The following is a 21,645-nucleotide window of genomic DNA, read 5'->3' on the forward strand; positions in this document are numbered from 1 at the left end:
TGACCTATAAATAAATAAATTACAGATATATATTTATAAATTGTTCCAGTCCTTGTAGAATGCACAATGTGCACATAATTTGTTCACGATGTGTATAATCTGTCTATTATATATGATAAGTTTAGGAACCTTCCTAAATGTGGCGTGGCGTTTGCGAAACCAAATTGCGGTTGTGTATATACGGCAGATCACATAAGTTTTCAACTGCTGAGAATATTTTATTTAATGATACATATTAGCCAATTGATGATTTGACAGATATGCAAGGAGGAGGAGAGCGCGATCCGCGTGGACATCCACGAGGGCTGCGGCCGCGCGAAGTTGTTCTGGCTGCTGCTGCTGGTGGACCGGCGCACGCTTAAGGCGCTGGCGGAGTTCCGCGGGCTGGAGGGCGGCGTGTGCGAGCCGGCCGGGCCCGCCGCGCGCGCGCCGCTCGCCGGCGTCTGCCGCTACTGCGGCGTGCGCGGCAACTCCGGCCTGCTCGCCATCGGGAATATCTGCGCTGATCATCAATGCCAGGTCGGTGCTTTCACAGCTTCATTGTGTATGTTGTATCATTGAGGATATTGTTTTTTTAACGTATATGTATGTATGTCTCATTCTTTGACACGCTCCTCAAACGTAAGTTGATGGATTTTAACATATCGTGTCTTTGAATTCTTGATTGTCGGGATAACATAGGTTATGCTATTAACCAGACGGGTTTTTGGTTTTATATATATCAACTAGTTTTACAATCGCTGTATAAAGATATGCATCTGTTCATTTGACAGTTCAGTTCGGAATAAATGAGCGTTTTATTCAATTTTATCCCGTTAAACGAAACTCGACCTTAATACATCGACGTGACGTACGATTTATTAAACAAACCGGAACCGGTAGCCGCGAGAAAAAAGCAAAGGTCAATACGGCGGTCATCGCGGTGATTTTTATTGCGCTTCTTCGTTATACGTAATACTCGTAAATAACGAGTTGTGAGTTATAAAACACTAAACCTACGTTGAGCGAAGCAATAATTACGAAACGGGATTCACTTTTATACATTGAGATTAGTACTGAAAGGGAGAAACTAACGAGTTACATTAACGTACAAGAGGAGTTATTAGAAACCATATTAATGTAAAAAGCGTTATTTGGTATAAATACTATTCTGTTGGTATTTGTTATATTTATTTCTTTGTCAATATTTACCTACAACATTTTGGGCACGCGATGGAATTTTATGGGTAGATAAGGGATTATGGGCTCTACAATCGGGATTCTACATTGTTTTTTTTACTAAACATAAATTAATTGTACTCGAAAAAAACAATTAATTTATGATTAGTACACTATATGAATAAGAATAATTAATAATTGGGCTAGTAGATTGGGCCGGGCTCGATCCCCAGCCAGACAGATTTCTAAATGATGAATTTAGATTTCTGTTTCTGGGTCTGGGTGTTTGTGTATTTGTCTCTGTGTGTGTCCATAGCACCCACGATACAGGGAATCCTAGTGTGGGGCTGTGAGTGTAGAAAGCGTAAGATACTTAAAATGCATTGTATGATGTGGTTGTGGTGGTGGTAGGAGCACGGTCGCGAGTCGTGCACGCGCGTGCTGAGCTGCGGGCACGGCTGCGGCGGCGTGCGCGGCGAGCGCGCCTGCCTGCCGTGCCTGTTCGGCTGCGGCGGCGGCGACGCGCTGCGCCAGGACGCCGACGACATGTGCATGATCTGCTTCACCGACCCGCTGCAGGCCGCGCCCGCCATACAGGTAAACTAAATGCCCGGCCAAACGGAACGCGTATTCTAGCGTCGCCCACGACGTAATTTATCCCGCGTTCTAGCGTCACGTTGTGTTGTACTGAGTTAGTAGTGAGCAATCAAACAGAGAGCGTTAGCGTACAGCGTACGCCGTTCTATCTTAACACTGCTGTTATGCTGAAATAGTTGTGGCGGTGTTGCCGACAGAGTCGACCTACAAAGGGTTTTACCACTTTCAAATCTATGTCGTGCTAATAATAACAGTCATTTTTTTAGCAAATCAATTGATTGCCCCATTTTGTTTTATCATCAAAAATAATTTAAATTTTATAATTTTGAATTGTTTCAGCTGAAATGCGGCCACGTTTTCCACCTGCACTGCTGCAAGAAAGTCATTCTTAATAAATGGAATGGACCTCGTATTACATTCTCGTTTTCACAATGTCCCATTTGCAAGGTAACTATTTATATACAACATATTAGGATTTAGAACAGAAATAGTATGAACTTTGATTAGCTAAGATCACTTTACAAAAACATTACTATGATTCATTACAATTTTTCGCAATATCATTTATCTTGGTGATCGTTATAGTTATATTACATATGCTATAGGTATGTCATATATTCGTATTCCAGGACGACATGAGCCACTGGACTCTGGAGGAGTTGCTGGCGCCGATCAAGCGGCTGAAGGAGGAGGTGCGACGCAAGGCCATGATGCGGCTGGAGTACGAGGGGCTGGCGGCATGCGGCAGCGCCCGCGGCCGCGCGCTCGCCGACCCCGCCACCTACGCCATGGAGCGCTATGCTTACTACGTGTGCCATAAGTGCGGCAAGGTAACCGACTTTATTAAAATAAAACGTCAGAGCCAGATTTTTAATAATTAAATTATATTTCTTTTTAAACTTTACATTGGGAGAGATATGTCTGTTTCTAGGTACTGTAAAAAACGTAACAAACTAAAGTAGGTTGTGTACGTACCTATTGATTAATTTTTGCAAATACAAATGGAACAAACCAACAGACTTCAATTAATAATACTCGTGTCATAGTTAAATTGCAATGTTCGACATCTATGTTTCTTATGAAGCAGAATGGTAAAGCAGAACAGTTTTAATGAGCCGTTTTAATTTAGTTCTTTGGAAAGCAGCTCCACCTGCTTCTTTCAGTTTTTTTATAGGTGGCCTTTTTATACGCAACAATGACTACATGACATTTAACGCACATATTTATAGTGATAGTTTTATTGTTCCATTCAAATTGGATCATTTAGTTTTAAACAAAATCGCGGTGGTGCATACGTGAAGAATGATGTAATGCAGAACATTTATACAAATCCGTTTAAATGTAACGCAGGCATACTTCGGCGGTCTGGCGCGTTGCGAGGCGGAGACGAACGGCGCGTGGGAGCCGTCGGAGCTGGTGTGCGGCGCGTGCAGCGACGTGGCCGGCGCGCGCACCTGCCCCAAGCACGGCGCAGACTTCCTCGAGTACAAGTGCAGATACTGCTGCTCGGTAAGTGCCGTAGAGTTTCTCTCGCCGCTGGAGTTTCTTCTCCATATCGAAACATCTTGTGAAGTGGTGGTAGTTGTATTGACATTCAAAAAGTACTCTGTAAATAACTTATTTTGAATAGGAATCAGGAACCAACTTTGGCGGCTGCCTAAAAATGGATTTTGTCTAATTGACATGTTAAACGCTACTCTGTTACCGCGTACTAGACGCGGCTTAAAAATGAGTAAAAATGAGACACTAACACGTGGTAATATTACTCACTCCTCTGTAACCTTCATGACAATCGCCTGAAGTGCGATTTAAATTTCATCTGGTGTTCACTATCAGACCCGACTTGTCTACACCGAATTATATGTCCATGTTTCACAAACTGTATAGATAGTGATCAGTTCAATGTCGATTTTTTTTATATTTTATTATGTAATACTTATTATAAATCTTAATGTTTTCAGGTGGCAGTGTTCTTCTGCTTCGGCACTTCACACTTTTGTAACGCGTGCCATGACGATTTCCAGCGCGTTACCAACATTCCGCGCCACATGTTGCCGCAATGCCCAGCTGGTATGTAGTGTTAAAAAATGTCGTATGTACTAAAACTTATAATGTAATATGTACAAGTTAATACATTAAAAATATTTATTAATATTTTTGCAAGATTTTTCTTTTAGTTTAAAAGTGTCATATACATAACTTATTGACGCCGAACATATCGTCTGCACAGTAACTTAAGTAAAAAGAAAGCTTACCATTTAGTTGATTAGTATATTATCGGTATAGTATCGGTATAATTTTGGTATGTTCCAAATTATTATATTCATTAAATTTATTCATTATTTATAATTTATCATAATTATCACCGCTTGGCTAAAACCCGGTCGCAGAGCAGAAAGAATTTCGTACAATGACCCTTATTACCCATCTCTGTCGCTCGTGCGAAAATATTTGCCGTCCCGGTCGCACAGAAGTGATTATCGCCGTTCACAGAAATTGCAAACATTTGGTCATATAATTTAGGCTTATTTTCGTGATGGTAGGAACTATTCAGTCGCCCTTGATGTTAGATTTTGGAAATATTTTTTCGACATTCCGTATATTTTTTTCATTTTAACATTAAAATGTGCAATACAATTTATACATTTTACTAATTATTTAAGTATTTAATAATATTTAGTTATTGTACGTTTATAAGTATTTAACTTTACAATTACGTGTTAACGTTCATACAAAGTTAATTCAAAACTTTAATGACATTAGGATGGCATGTGTCAAAATGGGCTTATTAAATTGTTACGTATATAATCGCTAATACTTCGTTTTTTCTATTTTATATTATAATTAAAATTTAATTTGTATTTTCTCATTCTACTACCTTGCAGTACTTTATAAAGATGTACTTTACAGAAAAAGCTTTGGCAGTTGGTCAAAAGGTCATTGTACAAAATTCTTCCAGCTCGGCGACCGGGCTATAGTTACGCTACATTATATTTATAAGTTGTTTGTACGTCCTTAGGTCCGAAAGCGGAGCAGCTGCCCGGTTCATGCGAGGAGTGTCCGCTGCACGTGCAGCACCCGCCCACCGGCGAGGAGTTCGCGCTCGGCTGCGGCGTGTGTCGCCACGCGCACGCCTTCTAAGCCGCGCCCGCCCTCACACCGACACCGACACCGATAGCGACTGAACACACACACGAACACACGGCCGCACGTCACACCTCGACTCTGTACCACTGGATGTCCAAACACCCGACAGCGTCGTGGCCGCGTGTTGATAACAAAAACACATGATCGAAACTAATGTATGGTATTTCATTGTCAATCAATATCTATTAACTTATTGGATATAATGTATGAATCTCAACTATATCTTGGAATCCCTATTATTCTGAAGAACGACGTTGTGTCCTAAGGGTGTAAAAAAACATATAAACTGGAATTGACCAATAAGAACAATATTTTCAGAAACTATATATTTAATCTTTATTTACTTATTAAACATTCAATTTTAACCTCTACAAATCGATATCATTTTTTTAGGAAAATACTTGAAATATAACGTATTTTTAATACTTGCATATTGTGTTTGCCTCGAGGTACTGTTTTAATCCCAGTCATTGATTACTTTTGGGAGAATGTCAACTTAATATTTTAAATTATAAGTGAATAATTGGTACGGAAAGTTTAGATAGGAACGTGATAAATATATTAAGGGTCGCTAACAAATTCAAAATTTGTGTATATTGTAAGAGGAAACGTAGGCATTATAAGAATGTAGTCAGCTACTGCTCACCTATTGTTGGATATTGATTGTCCATTGATATATCTTTGCTTGCCAACTACGCATATGAAAACGGATACCAGGTGTATTTCATGTAACTAACAAAGACAAACTTTGAAAATTAGTTCTCCAAATATAAGTAATAAACTTATTGAGAATAAACTGACTTGTTAATATATATTCGATACAAATCTTCTCGATGTAGAGGATTGAGACGATTAATTTGGTCGGTGCTGTTCGACTTAACATGACGAAAACTGCGCTAAATGCTAACATGATTAGCCTATCAAGAGCTTTTAGGAGTAACCATATGCACGGCAAAGATGCACCTTGCTAAATACATACTTGGCACAATAAAGTTGATAAGGTGTGCAACATAAATAACCCTGATAACGTACCCACGTATATCAGCCATCGAAAATTTTATTCTATTATATATTTTGTCCTTACGATTTCCCGTTTTTAATTATAGTTTCTTATAATAAAATTGACTATGTTCTATTTCACTGTCAAAATTACTTAAACTACTAATGGCAAGACGCACAATTCCTGGTATAAAAGCTAGTTACGAGCGCATGCCATTTTTTTGTAGCGGATCGTGTACTTGCGCGGTAGCAATAATGCTACACGTGCTCGTTCTCAAACATATACAAACGATTGCAATACACGTAAATTTCAGGTTTGCTCGTAAAATGCAATATCTATGTTACATCGGTATGAAAATGCTTAGCTATCTACATTATTTTTCGTCTGTGCCGTACCTCAAAACAATAGGTTTTGAAACAATCCAGTAAGACAATTCGTTGTCACTTCTTATAAAATAGTTATTTCTGCCTTTCTCCCTTGTGAGCTGATTTAAAGACCTATTTTGTACAAGTTTCTACTTGTAGGAAAAAAACATAGTTTTAATCACTTTTACTAATATTGATGTCCATTATGAATATAATATATTATTATGTGTATCAGTAGTTGCAGAAAGTACTTTTTTACTCTAATATATTATGTACTATCTGCATTAATACAACGGCTTTTTAAACTTCTTTGCTTATTATGATTTTGGTTATTGTTTTCTGATGGTAATGTTTTGCTTTCTTCAATTATAAAGTTCATTTGATTTTCACTACAGGGGTCTTTTTTTTATTATACTATAAGTAAACATTTTTTTAAAAGCGTCTGTAATAAATTCGTCTTTTTAAATTAATCAACGAAAATTGAGTACGACAAACTCTCTAATCTCACGCGCACTAATTTTAGTTAGTACTTAGTAAATTGTTTTTTATAGAACAAAAATGTCGTACATTTGAGTTTGTTATGAATTGCCAAACTTTTTAATAATGGCCCCTGTAAGATATATGACGGTGTTTTGTTATTGTCTAGGAGAATTAAATAAATAGGCTCCTATTGCTATTTAACGTAATTACATTTTTAAACATAAAAACCTCGCAACAGAGCACACTTTGGATAGAGATGATTAACTCTACAAAAACTTGGTGGTGGCGGAGTCGAACTTCTATCTTTAAAAAATAATGCGTTCTAGGAGTCTATTTTGTTACATCCTCTGTGATTTAATTATTTAATTTGTATGGGTACAGTCATTACGAACTGATTAGCATGTTGTTCGTTCTCAATTTCCGGGTTAAGATTTTTCTCACATGCATACTAGTTGAAGTGCCAAATGATAGAAATTGTCCACTGTTCGAAAATGAGGTTGACGCGCTCATAACATCTCTGGAGCAATGTGCTTCTTGTAGGAGACGACTAAGTGAATTTGAGGCAAAGTTTGGTTGACTGTACCTATATAATATATTATTTTAACTAGTTTGTCATTGAATTTTTAGTTGTTAAATTCTCGATGCCTATTTGTGTATGGTAGTATATCCTAAATGTTTAATATCGATGTGTGGACGTTGTGGTATCAGTCGTGTTTATGATCTATGCTTAATTATTTCATAAAAATATACACATGATAACGTATTTTTGACCGTAAGATGCAGCAATCGCTTTCCAGTATGTTGTCTTGTTTGCCGTTATAAAATTAGTACCGTCGCATATTTAAATTCGACATAAAATTTAGATTAACACATTTTAATTTTAATTGGACTACATTTAAGAGCTTAAGCGAGAAATAGTGCTTTTCAGCCTGCTTATGCGAGTTCAACCGTTTGAAACAAGAAATCCATGAGAGATTTGTTATAGATTTATGGAACATATCTTATTTATACGGGGATTGCGAATGTACTTACAACTGTGCATTTTTATATTATTAAATATGCCTATTTCCGTTACACGCAGACGCACTAAATTAGATTGCAAAACAAAGGACGTACGTAGCATCACAGGCGGTAAGCAGTCATCTACGAATAATTTTATATTGTAATCTTACGTCTTCGGAACTGTCCAATGGCTTCCGTATATAATCGCCCAGATGTCATTTACTTGTAGTGATATAATGGCAGCTGATTTATGTTAAATGCAATTTAACGCATCGTTTCTAGACTTTCCCTTTACAATTAAAACTATATGAAAATGTTGAACCACGGTTACGACTTTGGCATGGTACATTAAACTTATTTTCATTTGTATTATAATATCAAAGGTCGCGTCCATATATATTTCTAGATCTAAATGCCTTCTAAAGGCCGGTAGAACTTACATGGTTCGGCTGCAAACTCCAGCTGTATATCGTATATTCTGCTAATTTATTCCTACTGTTCTTCCTATTTTCAGTTTTGGTGATAAGATTTGTTATTTTTAAATGAATAGATCTGTATTTGTTATACTAGGCATAACCAAAAGTTCTGCTACCAGTCTTGAAATAGTGAAACATCGGCCCCGATATCTCTATGTGACGTCATAAAATTGTTAGCAACGGCTATATTCTTATGTCGTTACTTAATACTATAGTAATAATACCAGAGACATAAGTAAGTGTAAAAAGGTGCAATATTATATAGCGTGTTCAACAACTGGCGGCGAGCGGGTCTCGAGTCGATAGCAGGACTTTTGGATAGTATTGTAAAATGCAGAAGAGTCAATGTTGCTGTACATTATGATTATGTATTATCCTACTGCTTCCTTATTTTTATGGTGATGGTTTAAGTTTTTAAATACTATCCTGCTATTGGTCGCGCTTCTTATCCTGCGTTGATCCAACTATTGACTGATCGTGTAGATGAGTAGTTTGTAAGGCTTAGTATAGTTACATATTTAATCAAACGTGGTATGTCCATTGTTTCGCTTTAGCTATTTCGAGGTGTAACCACCGCCGCGCTGACTCCGAATGTTTTTGCAATTATTTTATTATTAGGCATATTCTAAATTTTGTTTATTTATTTAGTTATTATTGTTACTTGGGTTTATTAAAAGCGGCCTCTCCATCGTGGCGACATGCAAAACAACGCACATGCACACGAAAGCGTCTATTTGTGTATACGATGTGTGCCAAGTGTTTTTTTTTGTTATTGCAGAAAATAACCATCCAGGAAAGATATAATTAATATATTGTTTAAAGCCACTTTTATACAAAAAAGCCTACTAGTATTACGTTTTTATTTATTTTATTATAATATAAGATATTGATTATGTTGTATATTGTATTATTTTAAGTATAAGTTTTGTTGTAACTTTCTATATTGCGTGCAGATAAATTAGACTTTTCACATTTAGAGTCAGCCAATAATTTCTATTTCTGGTAATATTTGATGTACTGTGGCAATGAGGATAATAGTTGTGAGACATTCAAATTAAACATAATTTAATCACTCAAACATGTAAACGGCTCCTTACATTTTACTTATCGCATTATTTTAATATGTATTTAAAGTAAATAATTTCGAATGTTTTCGAACCTTTCGTGGTACAACTCCGGAGGTACCACCGCCAAAATATTTCGGCGTGATTTGGGTAGGTGTGCTTTATAAAGTGCATGCATCATCTACTGTGTTCTATTTTGAAACTTGTGGAAAAGAGGACGCTTTTAAGAAAAAGTTCCAACTGAATCCTCAGGAGTAGCAACGTATCTGTGGTCGAGCTCATAATAAATTATATATGTTCATCGGCGGCAATAGCATAGTCGGTGCATATTCCTTTATATGGAAATTTATTATCAATTTAGATCATTGGATATTTATTATTAGGGATGCGCCGAATATTCGTTTGGTATTCGGTATTTGGGGTATTCGGCATCTTTTTTGCTATTTGTATTCGGTCGAATTATTCGGTTTTACTGCCGAATATATTCGGTTCGAGTATTTCTATTTTCTTGTATACACGACATGGTACAGGACTAAAACACGAAACTTCTTATATAAGACTTATGTTACTTACCTATATTATTTGACTTATATTATAAGTTAAACTTAAATCCTATGAAGAATGTGTCGAATAAAGCTAATAAAATAAAGCAATTAAACTTCAAATCAACATTTATTTTGAAACTTCAAGTCAACACATTTATTACTTAATCTATAGTTAGTAAAGTCAACATTTATTTTAAACCTACGATCAGTATTCGTTTTTAAAACTCAAATCAATATTTTAAAGTGAATGAACACATTATTCGGTTATTCGTCGAAACCACTATTCGGCGCATCTTTATTTATTATCAATTTGAATTATTCGGTGTAAATTGCATTAAACAAATATTTTGAGTTGAATGCATGGAGCTGTTGACTTTATTTATTTTAAACTACAATTATATATGTAGCAAGCGAGCATGGAGAACACCACACGTGTTATATTAACCTAGATAGGCTAGAGGCCTACCCAAGGTCGGCCATAGATGTGTTTCTTCCCCTGAGAACTAAGTTCGAATGCCTCGAATAAGGGTATATCTTACAATCAGAACCTGTTATTTAGCAGAATTAGGTGCTTCTGGAGTTGGACCACGAATCATGCTAGCTTGAGTGTAAATGTAATAAATTAATGATTGTGGTTCGCTTGCCAAAAATGTGTTAACTTTTATACAATCTTAGGGATATTTTGTATAATGTTATTTGTTAAAAATATTTCAATTATTTGTTAAGAATGATTTCGAAATATTGTAATTTAAATATCTTACGTAATTATTGATTATGCTGTCTAAACTATGGTAATCTGAAATCTTGTTTTTTTGTACCTTTTCGTATAACAGAACTCCAAAAATATATATTTTATTATGGGATTAGGCGATTAGTAGTTTTTACAGTTACGGCCACATTTTAGTAAAATACATACAAATAAATTTTAAGCTACTCCTTTATATCCTGTTAATTTTATTTTTATGTATTTTGTTTTCAATTTTGTTGTTAAATTATAACTGGAGCCGTTACAATTATTATTGGATGCACCTTAGACGTCTCTACATTGTATCAAAATTGTAGTTGTACTCATAATTATGTGTAAGAAATTTTATAATAAAGGTTTAAAAATGCGATTGTTGTATTTAATTAACCCTCAATATTTAAACAATATTTTTCCTATTTACAAAGGATGGTCAATAAAACACTTTTGCAAATGATTTTAAGTAAATATACTAAAATGTGGTAGAAAACCTAATGGACTTTTTCGCTACGCAATTAAACCAGCGTTTAAAACTTTGAATTCTGAAAGGTTTACTTGGCAAGACATTTTTGTAAATAATTATAGTAAAACGATAAGTCTCTGTGTACTAACGCCCCTCGCGTAAATCATAAAAAATTAAAATACATTACTATATTTTTATTACTGCAACTAGCAACCCGCCCGCGCTTCGCATGGGCACAATAGAATAAGTGTCTATTTTTTTCTTAGTGAACTATCAGCTTTTTCAAGGTGTTAGAACCCTTCATGGTTAGACTCCGTCGGCACCACCGCCACACTTATTTCTGCCTCATTAGTTTCTGTTATTACAGCAGCGGCGGTAGCGGCGCATCAGTAGCTGACCTCAGGTAGGGATATCTAATCCTATCTGGGGTTGATTACATTTGTCCATGGAGCTACCATCAGATGGACTTTATAATATAGGAGTAACAGACGAGCATGCAGCTCGTCTGTTACTCCTATATTATAAAAAGCTATATATAATTATCGTCATACTTAAGTCAATTTAAATTACTCATTTAAATCTTTCTCACGATTCACTTCTTGTATCGGTGAAGACCGCATATAAATCCATTCGGTACTCTGCATCATCAACTCAGAATGAAACGGACCACGATCCTCATTTTTGCATTAACCTCATTTACTCTCGCTCTACTTACAACACTGTTCTTTCTCTCCTCTTGTAAAAAAATCAATGATCTTCCACGTAAGTTTACGACACGTGCTGCAAAGAGGTTGAGCTAATTCACATGTTCTAGAGTAAAATATGTATTTCACAACAATAGATATAATTAATATATTAATTTCAGAAACAATCTATCTAAGAAATAGAATTATGTTTCGTTATGGTTAGTTTCTACTAAATCTACTGAAAAACATATTTTCGTGCGCTCCTCCATTAATTGACTCCGCACCAAAGAGAAGGCCAATTTTTAAACACTTGTTTAAATTTCTACGTAGGTACATTGAATGCTTGATATTTATTTATATAAAAATAGAAATGGTTTATTTAGGAAAGTATTATTAATTATGTCATTATTATTATTAAACCTTCACTTGTACATGAACATCAACTTGTAGTTCTTTAGAGGGTTTGGAGCAATAAAGGTTTTAGAGCCCGATTAGGAGAAAAAAACATTATTTTCGATTCGTGGACTTATCGAGGTTCGAAATTCTAATTTCTAATTCTAATTTCCAATTCAAGAGTGGTTACGCGTCTTTGATAGGCTTCAGGTAAAATCCCAAATCTATATAGATTTGGTTACTGATCCTTATGGGCGACAGTGACCACTTTCCAGGTATACTCAGTCCTGGTTTCCTACTTTATAATTAAGGAAAACAGTCGATACTATCTTCTATGTTATGGTTATTTCTATCAATTCGAAAGAAAATCGCCTGTATTGATAGTGCGTGCCTCCATATATTCATCCCGCAAAATGTTATACTCGTAGTATCTTCTAAACTATAAGTCCAATTTACATGCTATAAGGAGCAAATCTACATTAAACGCTTGATTTTTTGAAACAATTTATTTCGATAAGGTTTAATATTTGCTATCTATTAAAACCATTTTATTATGAACTTAATTTTTGTCTTCTTTTTAAATCATAAAAACAATTATTGTGGAGTACGCAACAAAGATAGACATATGCCATCGCGGACTTATTTGTAGACCTTTTTAAGATGTACAATACTGTAGAACATTGTTTTGATTTATATTCTAGGGACAGAGAAAGCGACTTTGTTTTATACTATGTAGTGATTATTTGATCGATAGGTAGGGGAGACCGGGGCAAGATGAAGTTCGGGGTTGGACGGGAAATAAGCCTGTGTGCATGAATAGTAATAATGTTCGGACCGACGATGGGGCCATTTGCAAGGCCTTTACATTCCTCTAGTGGGTCCGAGCAGCGCGGACAGGATAGAACTTTTTGTGTTGCTGAGAGAAAAAAGTGATATTGCAAGAGTTTTTATGCGATACTTCGTTTAAAAACTGATGTGCAGACATGTAAATACCGGAGTTAACGTATTGTTTTCATCCTAAGATTATTGTAGTAGTCCAAAACGTTAAATTCGGATTCGATTTTTTCGCCGGCCGGTTTGAGGTTAGAATTTTTTCATCTTATTTGCGTACATGTCAATCGGGGCAAGAAGATCGGGGCATAATGGGATACTAACCCGTTTTAATGTAACTTCTTTTTTTCTGGTAAGTCCATAATGTTTTTATGGCTATACCTACCTAAGGAAGTAAGGACTGGGGAGAGAAAAAGTAGGAAATGTGGGAAAACTGCAATAGTAACACCATCACCTTTAAAAATGATCTCATGAAAGATATAAGAAACAAGAAGAAGTCTGATAAAGGCTGAAAAAGGTAAAAAACGAAGAAACCTGGAAAAAGGACTGCAAAGAAGATTAAAAAGACGAATGATAAGGAGAACATTGAGAAAAAGCATCAAACCAAAAAGCGGAAAAATGAAACTCTATCGAAAAATAGTTCATCCCAAGAAGAGGATGATGACTGTGCCTGCATCTATTGTGGGTACTTATACTCACATTCAAACTGAAGGTTGGGTCATCTGCAGCGTGTGTCACGGTTGGGCGCATAATGAATGTGCCAGAGTAGATGAAGAAGACGAAGCGGCACATATTTGTGAACGCTGTCTACCCGATTAAAATGTGTACTAGTTTTGCCCCACAGTGTTTCCCATCTTACCCCAGTTATGGGGCAAAACGGGAATTTTGCCGTGTTTATTTTTTTACTTATTTTTCAAAAATGTTCTGTGATTTTGCATGTTCTAACGTTTAATTATATGAGATAAATATATAATTGTTTCCTCTTTTGTTAAATAATTTATTTAAAGAGTTTAATTTTCCTTGTATAACGAGTTTTGTCTTAGCTATCTCATCTTGCCCCGGTCTCCCCTACACAACAAGTAATATCTATTTATTTCTATTCCGCCTTCTTATAATTTCGTGTAACATCAAAATATAACTGTAAACTTAATAAAATACGTGGTTTGTATTATCAAAGTTTATTTTAGTACTCTATTTCAGTTGATATAATGTCTGTGATCCAATCTATGAATGGACTGATTGCGAAGGCTACAGTCACAAGTGAATGTGGATTGCTTGTCCGAGATTTTACTTTTTTATTAACTTTACAGGTATGTGATTTCCCTCTTATATTGATTCCTACGATTCCCGAAGAATGTATAGTGGGCCCGCCCGAGCTTCCGCCACACGTCGATGCTAAATTAGTAGAACAAGGTGGCGCCAAGCACAAACCGGGATAGTAATGTTTACTAGGACAATCCATCACGATTGCATCTATAACTTGTAGGTGTTCAGATTTTTTCTCTTCCTTGTTTTTGATCAGACCGTAGCCTACGAGGGCAATTTGTTGACCATTCAACGTTGAATAATCCACGGAACTAAGTTTACCATATTTTTTTAAAATCAATGGCTGTGTGCGTACCAAGCCTACATCATTAGCTTTTTTCTCAAAATAATTTGTACAAATTGCTGTGGACAGTATGTCACTGTAAGTTATTTTAACGCTCGCCGAGGGTTGGTATATGATCACCCCTTTGTTTTCTGTGGTTTCGCTTCTCCATAGTCTTCTTTCTAGCAATGCAATACAATGCGCAGCAGTTAAAGTCCACTTTGAAACGAGGACACTGCCTGAACAAAAAACATGACTGGATTCTACATCGTTTGAAGTTAAAATTGCTAATTTGATTACATACGGATACTCATCGTTACTTGCATTCCTTGCGCCGGCTGTATTTAAGACTTGTTTACTTTTCTTTACGCTTTTCCCAAAACATGAAACTAACAATAATATAAGAATCCCGTTAAAATTCATAAGAAATTTTGTAATGTACACATCTGAATTCTATATTTTGTCCATAACTTGAGAACAGTGTATGCAAATTCCAACAGTACTATTATATAGCGTGTACTTAAATTGGTTTTCGTCGTAAAATCACAATAATAAATTTCTGTAGGTACTCCTGCCGATACATGACATATAACTCCTACTCGGGTACACATCTATTATCGACAATAAACATGTTACATTTATTTTTATAAATCGTTATATCGTTTTAGATTCTTCTAAAAGGTTAAATATTGTCTCTTTACGGATTTGTTTCTTCTAGATGTACAGTATAAATAATAAAATGCTTGTTTAGTTTTTGCACGCAAATGAAAAAATGATCATGTTTCCTACACAGCTTCTGATTGAATTACGCTAGATATCCAGTCTATGAAAGGACTTAATGGAGTAGCTGTGCCGATATTGTATCCGGCATCATAACGATCTCTCCGTAATTTCTTTACTTTGTACATTCCGCAATCACGCGCATCGGTGATGGTGTTGATCGCTACAACCCCTGAAGGATGTATGGAGGGGCCGCCGGAGTCACCCGGGCACAAGGCCTTGGATTTATGTTTGTCTAAAAAACAGGGTGGTGCGAAGCAGACTTCAGGGTAAAGAGTCATATAAGGACAATCCTTCACGATCAACTCTAAAACTTGCGGAAAAAGAGGGAGGGAGGGAGAGGCCTCTTCTTGGTTTTCATTTATCATTCCATAACCTACTAAGAAAACTTGTTGACCGTTTAATGTAGTGTAATCGAGGGAACTAATCTTTCCATACGTAGCAAAAATTACTGGCTGTGTGTGTAGTAATCCAATATCGTTTGCTAACTTTCCTTTACCGGGGTGAAGAGCAGTTGACAATATTTCGCTATACGCTGATTCAGATTTCGGCGTAGACTGGTACTCGAGCATTAGTTTAGTTTGTATCATAGAAGTGGAGTCGGTTAGTTGATCCACGCTCGCAATGCAATGTCCCGCGGTTAGCGTCCAGGTGGTTGTCAGTACGATACTCGTACATACAAAAATGTTGGCCTGTACACTGCCCAATTTTTGTAACACTAATTTCACCACATAAGGAAACTCATTTTCAGTTGCATTTCTTCCACCCATAATTCGCAAGACATCTTTACTCGTTTTTAAACTATACGCAGAACTTACAAGAAAGAATAAAATAAACTTCATATTTAAATTTATAAGAAAATTATTTCATTTGTGAGATTACTTGTGGAATTATTTCGTACATAGGTTACTATATATTATGCGCTTATCAAAAAAGGAAAATAACAATTTTTACGAGATTCTTTTGCAATTGGTTACGAAATAGCGTATTTCATACGACTAGTCCCTGTCGGATGGTAATATACGTCAGAAGCAAGAAAATAAAATAGTCGTTGAAAGTGCACTTATGCGAAGCATAATAACAAGTCAACTTAATTTAGGCGGTAGGATATAATGTTTAAAACAGCGTTAATAATGTAGATATGTATACGATTAAAATTTACCACCCATCTTACATTTAATAACTGTAGCGATATTTATTTGGGCACAGTAATTTATCTACTGAATTATTATTTGTGATATAGCTGTGATGGTAACAGATGAAAAAAAAACGTTTTTTTTTATGCAGATATAGAACTAGAGTTGAACTCGTAAGAAAATGCAATCATTTGTATTGTGAATCTTCGTTATTTTCCGCCATGTGGATTGTGCTTGGACCCAAGCCTATTAGGTACGGACATTTAGGGATCGAAAAATTTCTAATGACTCTCTCCTAGCTTTTTATTCTCGGCTCACAGAACTAATACAATAGAATTATGTTCAACAATTACTTTCAAAAGATATTGACATAATTTCTTACTAAGTATAATTTTGCGTACATGAGTGAAGCGATATCTGATTGGTCATTGGGCTGCCCAGAAAAATAAATCTGTTAGTATGAGAGAATTAGATATGAGAAAGATCTATAAGTATACCTAAGCACACAGAAACGTGTGAAAAAAATAAAAAATAATGCATTGTTTATTTTTCTTCGTAACATACAATTGTTATAATTGATTAACTCATAATTATAACCTCAAAGTCAAAATTCCAATGTATGTACACGATATTAATATTTTTTTATTAATTCTAATTTTAGAGCGGCGCTTTAGACACACATAGTAGGTACAACACACACATCTGCAAGTTGCTTGGGAAAGTCTACAGGCATCCTGCATTATCTTTATGTAAACAATTGGTGGGCAAACCACTTCAAACGGACTGATAAATATCATCCAAAAGATCTATTCGTCATTGCATCTGATCTGATACCATATTATCTCGCATCTACAAATATCTGGGCCGGTCCTCACTTCAATCCGAATCGTACGTTACTTACAGATACAAACCATTCAGTTATAGATACTTACTACAAAACATGTGTTCATTCTTGAATTAGTGAATTTAGTATGTAATTTTAGGTGAATAATAATGTTTGATATCTACAAGTTAAAGGTAAGGCATTATAAATTAATGTAGAGAATAAGTAAAATTGCCTTTAAATTTACATTCTATTATTAGAAAATTACTTGTACTAAAATCACTCGGTAGGAGCTGCTCATGTACCTATATCTTTACTTAGGTATATTGTTATCTAGAGTCTACGTAACAAAACGCTCTGATATGCGACTGTTCCTGTGTTATTTTTATACCTTGGCTATTAGTAGAAATAAATATAAAATGATGCAATTTTCAGGTTTGGTTCAATTGGCCTTCCATCCGCCCTCACATATGCACAGTGGCTGTGGCCTTGTCTTTTAACAGCACATGGCGAGTGCCAAGGGATGCATTTCGTTATGGAGGTGTTGCTTACGCTCTAGTGTTCTCAGCCATTATGTTACTCATTGCTCTACCTACTGCTCTCTTGCAGTTAGCAATTGGTCAGTTAAGCCAGCAAGACGCGGTAGGGGTATGGAACGCAGTCCCGTTTTTCAGAGGTATGTAGATATACTTAATATAAACGCAACTTTATTTAATATAAACTCAAATTTGGGATGCTAAAGCTTAATTTATTGGATATAAAGTTTAATGTTACAAATAATTTATATGTTTAGTACCTGATTAACGATACATCGTGAATGAACATTAACAATGTTAATGCAGATGTATTATACCGTATTTTACAATTTTTCAGGCGTTGGTTACCTGCGATTACTGATATCCTTTGTAGCTTCTATATACACTGTTGCCTACGTTGCTATCGTAGCCACATACTTTTTTTACTCATTAAATAATTCCATTCCTTTCTGGTCTTGCCCGGAATCGTTAATTATCCAGGTAATATCTATTTTATTACTACAACAATTTTGATTAAAAATATTTTAAGATACACTTAATTTCATTTAAAAATAACATTGTAATTTTTTCATTATTTTTTACAGGAAATCAACGACACTTATGTTTATAATGTATCTATTTGTGAAAAGTAAGTTTTTATTATGAATGTCTGTGTGAAGTTAGGTACTCTTTTGTTGTTAAATATATACTCTTGGCACGTTTGGGAAAATTTATGGGAGTAAATCATAGACATAGATTTTTTCGCTACGCTAGAGTAAATTATTATAACACCGACATTTAACATACATAAAGTTCGTCGGGAGTTTTACAAAACGGTATGATTTGATAATAAAAAATGATACGACACCAATCATTTTTTAATATTTATTCGTTTGTTTTTAAGTTCCTCTATTTTATTAATATTGGTAAGTACCCGCGTGGGTATCAACGCACAACGCACCTTTCTTTTTTTAGTTAAATACGCCAAAGAACAAAGATGTATAATTTCTCACGTGCATAAGTACACATATTTTTATTGCCAATTATACTGGCTAAATTAACAATAATGAATTATTTTATTTATTTGTAGCAGGACAGTTCTGCCGCCCTTGCAGGAGCAGCCCGAATATTACATGGCGATGGCATTCATCACATTGCTGCTCTGGGTACTGTTTCCAATTGTGTAGGTGTTTATGATGTAAATTAATTACTATTTATCTATTGTTTCATTGCTAGTGTTTCTTATTTTCCTCCTAGTATGATCGTTTTACAATTATCTACCAGTAAAGACAATCTATACTTGTTACAGTCAATTAGAAGCGGAAGTTTGCTTTGTCAGAAGGTTTATTATATTATATTTGTAATTAGAAAACCTTTAATTTCAGTCTCTACAGCCCCGTGAAATTGATGAAAAAGGCGTTATACGGAGCGACGCCTCTGGTACTTATTTTGGGAATGGTAATAGTGACGTGTATAGGGGTTAAAGAGCATTTGTCTTTAATTTATGACGCTGCCGATTGGCTCCATTTTGTTGAACCGAAAATTTGGCACAGTTCTATTATTCAGGCACTGTGGTCCACACAAATAGCGGGTGGCTATCTCATATCGGCCGGAGATAGTATATATTCTTGTACAGACGTACAGTGGTAAATACAGTATTTATTACATATTCTGAATATATTGATTTTTAAAGAGTCTTGTAACAAATTTTAATAGTGGCTAAATAACTACGATATTGACAGATTGTAATAAGATTTTTAGTTTTCAGATACACAAGTGTATTAATATAAGTAATTGCAGGTCAACGGCGATATTTGTTGGGGTCAACATATTGGCCAGCTGGTGTGGACTAATATTATGGTATGGAGTCGGAGGAGACGGACGGAGGGATACGTCTATTTTCGCAGTTATCGCACAAACTTTCAAAATGGTTGAAGAAAAAGAGTTAAAAGCAAGTTGGCCGCCGGTTATATTTGCGTTTCTGTTTTTGTCAGGCATCATAACTGTGGTGAGTATTCTATAATACTTGTTAATCTAAGTACCTACTGCTTTACTATGTACTTACAATTTAATAAAACCCAGTAATTTATTTACTTATTTTTATTTGGGAAATATACAATACAATATAGGCAACACTTACAAGATTAGGGCACATATTATTAAAGTTTCCAATAAAATATAAATCTATATATCCTTCTATTACATGTGTAGTGGAAGTACATATAATTTTATTTACAGTTTACGCAGTTGTACCCTCTGTACGATCGGTTCAAGCGTGTCGGTGGGTACAAGTGGCGCTACCTGGCGGTGGGCAGCTCGGCGGCGGGCGCGGGCGCGGCGCTGGCCGCCCTGGGCGTCGGCCCGCCCGTGCTCACTGTTCTCGACGACGCTGTAGTTCCGCTCCTCGTCAGCACTACTACAGTTCTAGAAATCTGCCCGTTTATTTTTATTTATGGTAATCAACACAATACTAACGTAAATCCCCATTTTAAAAGCGAACAAGTTATTTCTTCACGTTGTTTGTGCAAATCTAACCTGTAATATAACCATCGACCAAAACTATTCTTTCAGGATGGAGATTACTGATCGAAGATATAGAATTTCTGGTAGGGCGGGGCCTCACGAAGTATTGGATGTGGAGCTGGTGTGCTGTAATCTGTATCATCCTACCTTTTACTGTATGGTGGCTCATCGTATTAACGCTGGAGGGTCACTGGATGGAGCCGCCGTGGGTAGCCAGCGGGATGGCTGCCGCCATCGGGGCGGCCCTAGTGATACTTGTGATATTTGCCGTGGTAGCTGTTGCTCGACAAGTCCAATACGACGTGATCGGGGTAATAATTGTTTAATTAGATGCGCAATATCTAAGGCGAATTTTTATACCATGCCATGCGAGTGTTTTCTTTTCTGTGCATGTAAATTTGGAGACTAATTTTCCGCATTCCTTCGCTAAGGGCGACCTTGTCATAAAATTGGATACCGACTTCACATTTCCTATGACATTAGCGACTGTTTATACTATTTTGTTAAGGAGGAAGTTTTTTTCGTTTCTTATAGAAGCTGAAGTCATCTTTTAGACCTTCACGGCACTGGGGTCCTCGCGATCCCATCACCCACTACTACTGGCTGGCGAGGCGCGAGGACCCCGACCGCGTTCAGCCCCGGACGAGGTACCACAGACGACAGTTGGGACAATTTTCTGGAAACTCTAGTTTTCTGAATATAAGCCATAACCCTAGGAGCAATAACGAAAAACTGGCAGATATCAAGAGACGATCGAATTCCGACGATTGGCTCTATACTTATAGAAAACAATATATAGCGGAGAAGTATCAAGAATACAAATTAGGCAGGAAGCGGTCGAAGTCTTTGGACTGGGCTCTTATATCAAATCTCAAGCATAAAAACAACGGTTATAGCAAACAATTTAATGTAGAAAGCAGTCATGTCACCTCCATGGAATCAGTTATTTCAATGCCTGAAAGTATCAATAGAGCTAAACATATTTAAATAAAGGAAGGCACAGCGGACTGTTCGAATGAAACGAATGTGTTTGTTGTAAACTTTAGTATATATAATAAGTTAAGAACGGTAGATTATGGTTGAAACAAACATAGAGTAGCCAAATAATGTATAAAACTAGTAAATTTCTAGTCAAATTTCTCGAGTAGATAATAAACCTAATACATTTCATTTATAACAATAATATTGTCGTAGGTTGTAAAATTAATGTATTAATATAATATGTATAATACATCCCTACAAGTATGTATACCTATGTTTGAAAAATTAAATAAAATAAAGATTACAACTTTGTTATATTTATTTACGCAAAGAAGTATAACAATGGGTTC

At 35.8% G+C, this 21,645-nt stretch overlaps 3 protein-coding genes across 3 annotated transcripts in view; 2 read left to right on the forward strand and 1 right to left on the reverse strand.

The window, feature by feature from the left end:
- hiw (MYC binding protein highwire) overlaps positions 1-10,949 on the forward strand; it is a 95,429-nt gene extending 84,480 nt beyond the window's left edge. The window contains exons 68-74 of the mRNA XM_073075192.1: positions 259-519; positions 1,570-1,755; positions 2,095-2,202; positions 2,385-2,585; positions 3,106-3,264; positions 3,717-3,825; positions 4,775-10,949. Of these exons, the coding sequence (XP_072931293.1) occupies positions 259-519; positions 1,570-1,755; positions 2,095-2,202; positions 2,385-2,585; positions 3,106-3,264; positions 3,717-3,825; positions 4,775-4,896 (1,146 nt within the window). The 3' untranslated portion in view covers positions 4,897-10,949. The remainder of the gene's footprint in view (positions 1-258; positions 520-1,569; positions 1,756-2,094; positions 2,203-2,384; positions 2,586-3,105; positions 3,265-3,716; positions 3,826-4,774) is intronic.
- A 4,373-nt stretch (positions 10,950-15,322) lies between these two features.
- LOC140743802 (serine protease 3) lies at positions 15,323-16,159 on the reverse strand. The gene has a single exon (XM_073075389.1). It carries the CDS (start codon positions 16,157-16,159, stop codon positions 15,323-15,325), a length of 837 nt encoding a protein of 278 aa, XP_072931490.1.
- A 1,287-nt stretch (positions 16,160-17,446) lies between these two features.
- LOC140743803 (sodium-dependent nutrient amino acid transporter 1) lies at positions 17,447-21,301 on the forward strand. Its single transcript, XM_073075390.1, has 10 exons — positions 17,447-17,470; positions 17,712-17,952; positions 18,150-18,292; positions 18,397-18,440; positions 18,882-18,974; positions 19,177-19,437; positions 19,592-19,799; positions 20,030-20,246; positions 20,363-20,625; positions 20,849-21,301. Exons 1-10 carry the CDS (start codon positions 17,447-17,449, stop codon positions 21,299-21,301), a joined length of 1,947 nt encoding a protein of 648 aa, XP_072931491.1.
- Positions 21,302-21,645: the final 344 nt, after the last annotated feature.

This window comes from Epargyreus clarus, unplaced genomic scaffold, assembly GCF_041222505.1.
Source record: "Epargyreus clarus isolate Ecla_fem2 unplaced genomic scaffold, WU_Ecla_fem_2.2 ptg000007l, whole genome shotgun sequence".
NCBI lineage: Eukaryota > Metazoa > Arthropoda > Insecta > Lepidoptera > Hesperiidae > Epargyreus > Epargyreus clarus.

Coding starts and splice junctions, on each gene's coding strand:
- LOC140743803 (XM_073075390.1), top strand. CDS start 17,447: ATGTTTGATATCTACAAGTTAAAG. Junction 18,975..19,176: donor TGGGTACTGTTTCCAATTGT/GTAGGTGTTTAT, acceptor CTTTAATTTCAG/TCTCTACAGCCCCGTGAAAT. Junction 20,626..20,848: donor TCCAATACGACGTGATCGGG/GTAATAATTGTT, acceptor CGTTTCTTATAG/AAGCTGAAGTCATCTTTTAG.
- LOC140743802 (XM_073075389.1), bottom strand. CDS start 16,159: ATGAAGTTTATTTTATTCTTTCTTGTAAGTTCTGCGTATAGTTTAAAA.